The sequence below is a fragment of the Papio anubis genome, chromosome 16 (assembly GCF_008728515.1).
Source record: "Papio anubis isolate 15944 chromosome 16, Panubis1.0, whole genome shotgun sequence".
Classification (NCBI taxonomy): Eukaryota; Metazoa; Chordata; class Mammalia; order Primates; family Cercopithecidae; genus Papio; species Papio anubis.
Window position 1 is genome coordinate 53757034 of NC_044991.1, and position 9342 is coordinate 53766375.

The 9342-nt window shown below is 47.6% G+C and overlaps 1 protein-coding gene across 1 annotated transcript; it reads right to left on the reverse strand.

The window, feature by feature from the left end:
- Positions 1 to 5089: 5089 nt before the first annotated feature.
- PRND (prion like protein doppel) lies at positions 5090 to 9023 on the reverse strand. The gene is made up of 2 exons (XM_003905035.3): positions 8878 to 9023; positions 5090 to 6363 (listed from the first exon to the last, which is right to left on the reverse strand). Exons 1-2 carry the CDS (start codon positions 8975 to 8977, stop codon positions 5822 to 5824), a joined length of 642 nt encoding a protein of 213 aa, XP_003905084.2. The 5' UTR covers positions 8978 to 9023; the 3' UTR covers positions 5090 to 5821.
- Between the last annotated feature and the right edge of the window lie 319 nt (positions 9024 to 9342).

Consider the following 9342-nt stretch of genomic DNA (forward strand, 5'->3'; position numbering starts at 1 on the left):
GCAATGCTTTCTTGCAATACTTTCTCACAAAAGGGTTTGCATTAAAATAAGATCTGGGAATCCCCAGGACGAATGGGAGGGTGGGGGGGCGGATGGAGGGATGAAGCTCAGTTCAGGGTTCAGGCCTCTTGGAGGAGGCGGTGACACTTGTTAGAAATGTAGAATCTGGGGCTCAGTGCAGTGGCTCATGCCTGTAATCCCAGGACTTTGGGAGGCCGAGGCAGGCGGGTCACTTGAGGTCCAGAGTTCCAGACCAGGCCGACCAAAATGGAGAGACCCCATCTCTACTAAAAATACAAAATTAGCCAGGCGTGGTGGCGCATGCCTATAATCGCAGCTACTCGGGAGGCTGAGGCAGGAGAATCGCTTGAACCTGGGAGGCAGAGGTTACAGTGATCTGAGGTCACGCCATTGCACTCCAGCCTGGGAAACAAGGGTGAAACTCTGTCTCAAAAAAAAAAAAAAAAAAAAAAAAAAGAAAAGAAAAGGAAAAAGAAAAGGAAAGGAATGTAGAATCTGATCCACTCCAAATCTGCTGAAGCAGAAGGTGCATTTTACCAAGATTCCAGGGAATTTGTGTGCTCATTACAGTTCAGTCCAGGGTACAGGGACACTTGAGTATTGAAGGACGAGCTCTTTTTGGGGGTCGGCTTTGTGCTGACCAGGAAGGTCCCTTTAGAAGGGGCATGGTCAGTGCATGGGGCTCATTTCAGTCTGGAGCCTCTCACCCAATGCCAGAGGAACAGATTCCCCCACCCCCTATTTGGGGTCTGGGGCTCAGTGTGGGAGGGAGGCCTTGGGGCTTTAGTGCTCTGGGGGTGGAATCTCGGTCGCTTCTCCGTGCATGCTCCTGCTCCAAAGTGAGGCTCCTTAAAGCCACGGGCCCAGGGGAAGGCTCCCATTTGCCAGAGGAAACAGCTGAGTCTATTTTTCTGGGGCAGTCTTTGGATGATCTGGAATGTGCTTTGAGATTTCTCAAAGGCATAGTATTTTAGTCTCATTTTTGCAGGAAATATCTGAGCTATTCCCATTTTGTAGGGATGCATTCCCAGAGGCATGAGGGTTGGGCTCCCTTTTCTTCCACTGGGGAAGCTGGATGCCCACTGAAGTGGGGTCCTCTGCCAGCACTGAGGATAAGGGAGGATGAGGCCCTCGCTCATCTCTGACTCGTGGTCTCTGGGTAGACAGCAAACTCTTAGCCTGTGGTCTGAGCCAGGCTCACCAAGAAGTCTGTTCCTCAACAGAGCAGTGTCTGAGCTGGAAAAACTGAAACTGGTCATGATGCCAAGTCTGTGTAAGTCTTCTTGATCACTCGCCTGGCAGGTGTGGTCTGTGACAGTGCTGGTTACACGAGGGCACACGAGCCCTGCTGTCACATTTCAGTAGAGACCCTGGTAGACTCAGGATGTGGATGTGCCATGCACCAACACAGAGACAGCTTAGGGTACACGTGTCCATCCATCTACAGCCATGATGAAAAAAGTCTTGGGTGAAGGAACAAGATGTGACCACATCATAGGTACCATGTAGGGCCTGGAGTCCTTGACCCAGTCAGCCACCACCCCAATCCAGTCACTTGTTGTCAGAAAGCTTGAGGTAGAGAGTGCGGGCAGCTCAAGACAAACTTAAGGCCACTGCTCGGGACACCCTATTAGGACCAGAGGGTGGAGTTTCTAGACACTGTCAGGCATATCTTAAGCAAGGTGGGATGTGAGGGGCTCCAGGAAAATGCTGATTGTCTGCCAGAGCCTGGAGGGGAGGAACAGCATGGGCTACTTTAATAGTGTTCTCAATTCTCTGCTTCTTTTGAGCTTTTGGATCTAGAGGGTATTCTGGCTGGAATGCAAATACTTGCATGTGTAATTTTAGTAAAGGTCAGTAAAAAGGCCAGGGCATAAGCTCACCTCAAGCCTTCCCAGTGGCTGGGGTGTGTGGAGCTGTGCAGATACACCACCCTCTGAGTTGGAAGCCCGTCCACTCACTGCCTGTTTTCCAGGCTTCTCAGGCAGATGTTTTGGGCCAAGGACCAGGTTTAGAATGAGAATTGCTAACAGTTTTAGGAGGATTTTCAAATGGTCCTCATGGCCAAAAGTTTTAGAGAGCTTTAGGTGTGCCATTTGCAAAAGAGAGAAGATGCTTAGGCAACATTTGTAGAAAAGGTGGCTTCTCATGCTTAGATGACAGAACCTGTTCCAAATTAATGCCATAAACAGCTGGTGGGAATAGGATTTGCTCCAGCTATGTGCGAACATAACCCGGTCACGGCTGGTAAAATTTAAATTACACACAGGCTTTGTTCCAGAAAATTTGCACGTGTGAATCTATTCCGCAAAAACAAAACTACCAGACTGCAATGTAGTATGTACAAGGATGTTTATTGTTTGCAGTGGCAAAAAACTGGAAGTAATCTGAAGGCCCATCAACAGGCAATGATTCAATCAATCCATACATCTGTATTAAGTGAGATTATGTAGCAATCCAGAAGCATGAGCCAGCTATCTAGATAGCTGTTGTTCCAAAGAGTTTCATGAGGCAATGTTAAGTTAGGTAAGCCAAATTGCAGATGAATAAATATTTTACATACATAGTACTTTTAAAAGGCATAATCAAGTTAAAAAACCCTCACTTATGTATCTGAGCATAGTTAAGGTGGAGGCTGGAAGGAGGGGGCGGGACTAGGGACGATGGGTGGGGAGGAAAGAAAACAAAGAGTAAGCAGGGCATGGTGGCTCACCCCTGCAATCCCAGAACTTTGGGAGGCCGAGGTGGGAGGATCACCTGATGTCAGGAGTTCGAGACCAGCCTGGCCTACACGGCAAAACACTGTCTCTACCAAAAACACAAAAACAATATTTCTGAGCTTGGTGGTGGGCACCTGTAATCCCAGCTACTTGGGAGGCTGAGGCATGAGAATTGCTTAAACCTGGGAGGCTGAGCCAAGATCATGCTACTGTACTCCAGCCTGGGCAAAAGAATGAGACTCCGCCCCCCCCCCCAAAAAAAGGTATAGAAAAATGAGTAAAAAGCATTGAATGAAGTTAAGTAAAAATTTAGAATATAAAACCACACCTTTTTTATTGCGCATATGAAAGTTTCTATATGCAAATGGTTAGAAACTAGGAAAGTACAGGGGAAGCAGCAAACACTGACCCAATCAGATGCTAGGATCATTGTATTATTTTGGTTTGGAATATCTGTTGTAATTTTCATGTCACTTTTACAATAAACTTATATTTTAAAAAGTCAACACTTAGCAGGGGCTGAGAAAGCAATGGTTGGCAAAATTATTCACACTGCAAAATGACAATATCCAGAAAAATTCCGAAGCCCCTCCCAATGTCTTGCACATAGTAGGCACTCCATGCCTCTTTGCTAAAGTGAAAAACCAGGTTCACTAAGCCTTTATTCCACCCCATGATTCATCTACTTGAGCAAGAATGTTCAAGCACACACGCTTTTGATTAAAAGCTCCATAAACAAATTTTGCATTTGAATCACCATGTATACATTCACGTCACGCCCCACTGAAGTCTGGTTGCTGGGACTATTAACAGAATGAGAAAAGACAGCAATTACAGAAAATGAACGACATCATGGCCTAAGCGTTTTCACATCAGAAATGAAGTCATTTGGCTGACGTGGCTGCACGTGCTGTTGTAATTAAACTTAGGAGAGCGAGGAAGTGAAATGTCAGTGTCAGCCTCCGAGTACTTTTGCTTTCTTTCTCTCTTGCCATTGTTATTATTTTTTAAATTAGAAAGCAGGAAATAAGCTTAGAGGATATGTTCTGTACTTTTTTCTTGCTCTCTGATCTAGAATTAACAGGACTGTGGAATCAGAAGGCGAGTGTAGCGCTGGCAGCAGCGTGAACCCCGGTCCTGGCTGCAGGGTGGAGGTCTCCTCCATGTGCCCAGTGTAAGGCTGTTTCTTTGTGCTGCTCGGCCCCCAAGTCCTCCGCTCACTTTCAATGTTAAAACCTTCCAAATGTGTCCTTGAGAAGAACACTGATAGCTGAGGGGACTCAGCACAAGAGATGCCCTCATCAGCACTCATGTTCTGAAATGCTTTGGATAAACTGTCTGATAAAATGCATGTTCCCCCCTTACAAACTCTCTTTAAAGGAGAATTGATAATATTCAGTGGCTGTTTTCTCCAACTATAGTTCAACAACTCCTGGGAGTCTCTGAGAGCGGCCTAGAGTGCCTGTAGGAGCCTCTTAGAGCATTCAATTCATTGTTTGAAATTTAAAACAGATTTTAAACATTATTCATATTTTGTTATATATATTTTTAGCTAATAAGGTGTTGTATCAATTCCTGCTTATGGCATGGATTGGATTCTTTACTGGGTCTCCTAAAGACACAGTTTTGTTTCTTTTTTAACCTTTTTGGTGAGTAATTGGATTTTTGTAGTGCTAAGGGGTTTACAGAGATGATGGCCTTCACCAGGCTGTCTTGAAAGAACTGAGAGACTTTGCACAGAACACAGATATAAAGGGATTATATTTAAAGATACTCGTATGGGTGCACATAAAACATGCACGTAGGTTTAGGGGACATTAGAAGCAAATATGCCATTAAAATTTCTTTTTTTTCTTAAATAGATGCAATGTTTCAGGGATGGGAACAGCAAACACTTACCCTTCTTTTGAAAAAAAAAAAAAAAAAATCTAATCCCAGCACTATGGGAGGCCCAGGTGGGTGGATCACCTGAGATCAGGAGTTCGAGACCAGCCTGGCCAACATGGTGAAACCCAGTCTCTACTAAAAATACAAAATTAGCCAGGCATGATAGCACGCACCTGTAATCCCAGCTACTCGGGAGGCTGAGGCACGAAAAGTGCTTGAACCTGGGAGGCAGAAGTTGCAGTGAGCCGAGATTGTGCCATTGCACTCCAACCTGGGGGACAAGAGTAAAACTCCACCTCAAAAAAAAAAAAAAAAAAAAAAGAAAGAAAAGAAAAAGAGAAAGAACATATTCATGCCACAGACATATCCTGCTGTATATGTGGTCTGCTCTGGGAATCAGCTTCCAATATTTCCTTACAATATGATTTCTGGGCCTTTGTCTAGCTTTACTTCTATTTTAGTTTAATTCCTTTATTCTATTTTAGTTTAGTTAGAAGGATTAAAATAGCTTCCATGTACCAAAGTACACAGCCACCAGCTCAGGTGTTTTCATTTATTTCTAAACATGGAGCTTCCACAATTTCATTAGAAATACACGTTTGGATGTGGGTCCCTGTGAGCCATAAAGTGATCACGAGACAGCTCTGGAATTGGACAGAACAGAAAACCTGGGGTTAGACAAGCCAGGGTTGAATCCTGGCTCTGCCACTTTCTAGCTGGTGATGCGGGTGCACTACTTCAGCTCTCTGAGCCTCAGTTTCCTTATCTGTAAAATGGGAATGCACCTACTTCTAAGAGTTGTTGGGAAGTGCTGTGAAGCAGGTGGCACAGTGCCTGACGTGTTCTTCTCATCAAGCAATTACTACTAATCTAGTAGTAGTAATGTATTCAGGGAAGGGAAGAGCAAGCACTTACCCTTCTTTTGAAATAAGATGCTTTGCTAGGGACTAAGAATGGAGTGATAGAGACGCTCTGCTAGGGGCTGAGAATGGAGTGATGGAGAAGCCACAGTCCCCCATCTATCAGAACACAGGCACATACCAGGGCGCATATGTGGGAGCGGCATTTGCAGTGCGAGTGCATCGCCGCTCCTGGGCACCTTCAGAACACGCGTGGGTTTGGGGGAGAAGAGCTGGGTCACTTGCGGGGATTTGCTTGCTGCTGCGCTCTGCACTACCAGCCTCCTGGCAAGCTTATTTCACCATGAGCCAGACGAAAGCCGGCAGGCAGAGGAGCACTGGCTGGTGCATGGTGACCCGAAGTCCCGCGCCCCCCTCCAACCAAAACTCGCAGCGCTTGAGGGAGCAGAGCTCCTGGACCAGCCGCCAGAGGACCCGCTGGTGGAGCTTGTTGTCCGGCTTCTGGAACTCCCCCTGGTTTGCCGCCTGGGTGGCGTTGATGCAGCCGGTGACAAATACCTCCTTGGTCACGTTGGCCTCGGAGCAGCCGTCGTAGTGGATGCCATCGGGGAACTGCCAGTAGTTGGCCTCGTAGTACCTGTTACCCTCGGCTCCGAAGTCGATGTTGAGCTTGCGGCCTTGTTTGATGAAGGCTCCCGGGCGGTTCTCAGCCACCTGGGCCTCGGTGATCTGGGCAGTGCTGGGCAGGGCCTTCCGGTTCCACTTGATTCTGTGCTTAATGCCCCTGGCCTGGACCACGGAGAGGTGGCTGAGGAGCAGCATGCAGACAGTGGCCAGCCACCACCGGCTCAGGTGCTGCCTCATCGTATCAGAACCTGCCAGAGAAACAGCAGGGATCAGCTCCCAACCAGGCTCCCCGGGCTCCCCTGCCCCCTCCCGAGTGCAGGAGACTTTAAGGAAGGAATTGTATCCTTGTGCTATTTATGTGGTCTCAAAAGCATAATTGTTTTCCCATGTTTGGGCTGTGCAAGGTTAACTCGAACACTGAGCTCCTTTGCTATTGCTAGGATTACATTCACTTAGGGCCCTGGTCCTGGTTTTCCTAGACAGACAAGCACGGCAAAGGGCAGTTACAGAGGCTTTGAATATGCATGGGAAATAAAGGAGTGGTGACGTAATACATGTAAGTTTTCTTTGATACTCCCAAGTCTTTCAAATCAAGAAATCCCTGGGAGGAAAATACAATAGAAGAGTTGGAATCAAATGCTTGTGGGCATGGACTATGTGTGTGTGTGTGTGTGTGTGTGTGTGTGTGTGTATGTATATATGCATATACATATATATATACACACACATATTTTAGAGACAGAATCTGGATCTCACTCTGTTGCCCAGGCCTCAGGCTGGAGTGCAGTGGCATGATCATAGCTCACTGCAGCGCTGAATTCCTGGGCTCAAGCAATCCTCTTGCCTCAGCCTCCAGAGTAGCTGGGACTGCAGGCGCACACTACCACACCCAGCCAATTTTTAAATATATTGTGTAGAAACGCGGTCTCACCATGTTGCCCAGGCTCAAGTGATCCTCCCACCTCAGCCTCCCAAGTGCTGGGATTACAGGCACGAGCCACGGTGCCTGATTTTAGATTGTACTTTTAATCTCCCCTCTTTCACGGTGCCTGATTTTAGATTGTACTTTTAATCTCCCCTCTTTGTTCTTTATTGCCGTGAGCTGGCACTGTCTTGGGTGCATTCTTCCATCCATTCTGAGGAATTCACTGGCTGCTGATCCTAAAGGCCTTTGCAGTAATGAGAGAGAGAGGAGGAGGAAGGTGGGGGAACGGGAAAGACGGAAACGTAGTAAAGGGACCCCTGTCTCCCCTATGTCCAGGGGTCAAGTGCGCTCCAGGCATCATTTCCAATCTCACGCCTGGGGGACAGCGTGACCATCTGCTTATCCTACTGGCTTTTTGTTACATACTTTCTTCATGCCTGCCACTGTGTTAAGCCCTTCTATGACATTGTCTAACTTAATTCTCACATGAGGTAGGTGCATTATTATCCCCATGTTATAAATGTTGTCCTGGGATTCAGAGAAGTTAAGTAATTTACCCAAGGCTGCACAGGGGGGAGGTGGCAGACCTGCACTGGGCTCTGTCTAATGCTGCACTGCATGTGTCCACTAGCCATGCCCCACTGCCCATCTGGGTTTCGGGAGAAGACAGTGTTCACACACTGTGCTTTTCACTCACTGGGCATGATGCCCCCTGAGCTGGGCAAAGGGCAAAGGGCAGGGCCCTTGAGGAATTTTGGAGAAAACGAGATGAAAGGGAAGACAGGAGGGCCTGGGGGAACACCAAGAGGGTCCTGGGTCAAGGTGGCCCTGGGACATCCGAACGCTGCCACTGATGTCATGGAAAAGCCCTTCACCCCACCCCTCGAGGTTGCCTGTCACATTCGGCTCCTGGAACTACAATAGCCACCGGGAAATCCACTTCCCAAGGCCAACTGTCAGGGCATTCCAGCACCTGGGTCTTTGTCTGTGTGGATCAGGGAAACGGAAAGAGTTCCCAGAGCGGAGCTTGCCTAAGCTGTCTCCTAGGTGAAGATTTACTGTGAGGCCGCGGGGCCCCAGAGCTGGAGGAGGCGGACAGGGAGCTTGTTTAGCCCCTCACACACCCTCCACCGCCCCCCTGCAGCATCCCTAAAAGTGGCTAATGTTCCTCTGTTAAAATGTTCAACTCTGATGCCACATTGGTCCTTATATTAAAAAAAAAAAAGGCAAAACACAGCTGAAGTGACCTCTAGAAGCACACCCAGTCATCTCTAGAAGCCTGCGAAGAGGCCTCGCCGACCCTTCCTTGCTCAGAGACATCGCCTTGAGTCTGTCCCAGGGTGTTCATGAGCACCTGGGCCCCCTCACCCCACTCTCTCTGCCCCCTGAGCACAGTCAACTCAGACTGGCTTTCTCCAAAGAGATCCAAGCACGAAGCAAACATTCATTAGTCTCCTAAATAGCGGGGCCATACTCCATTTCATTCCTTTTTTAAGGAGAAATCTTAAATAAGAACAATGGTATAATAGATCATTTCAGGTGAGTCAAATAAAAAAAATAAAAGCACAGCATTCTTGAGAAAGAAATTAATTTTCATAGGCAGAGGCTAAAAGGCAAAACAAAAATCCCAACCAACAAACCTAAAGTAGCATTTTATTATAGCACCAGCTTATAGAAAGGCAAGCCCGGTGGTGACTGAGTATCCTCGCAAGTCTCCCCTGAACTTGGGACCGATCCCCGATGTGGGAGTAAGGAAATCCTTGCATGATTTTCAGTCCGGAGTAAAGCCTTGATAAGCAACCAGCAACCCTGACCACAGAAGTGGCCCCTCACGTACCTTGGCTCTCTCTGGAGCGTGCCTCTGGAGCCTCGAGCTGCACAGTCCCCCAGCACACCCTCTTGGCAGCCAGGTCCGCCCGGCTATATAGGAGCTGCATTCCTGCAGGTCTCCAAATAAGGCAGCCCTTCCCTCCCTGGCAGGACCAATCAGGGCTTCCTGGACCACTCCTTCATCCTGAGAAGGATGGACCTTCTCATCACACTTTACTAAGGAAACTACGTGAAAATCTTGATGAAGTTCAGCAAGACTTGAGAGATGCCTTTTAGAATTGAAATTGGAATTAGGCGTGTTAGAAGGAAAATGCTTTTCCCATCAATATCTATGACAGATGTGGCTTCAACAAGCCTCGCTGGACATGCCTAGTGTCCTGCACGTAAAGGCCAGCCTCGGACAGCAAAGGAGTCTTTGCTGACAGCCTCTGTGGGGGAGGTTTAGCTCAAAAAGAAGGCAAACGTTCACCTG

Excerpts from the sequence above, each read along its gene's own strand:
- PRND (XM_003905035.3), bottom strand. The coding sequence starts at position 8,977 with ATGCAGCTCCTATATAGCCGGGCGGACCTGGCTGCCAAGAGGGTGTGC. Across the intron at positions 6,364-8,877 it reads ACGCTCCAGAGAGAGCCAAG|GTTCTGATACGATGAGGCAG; the intron begins GTACGTGAGGGG and ends TTTCTCTGGCAG.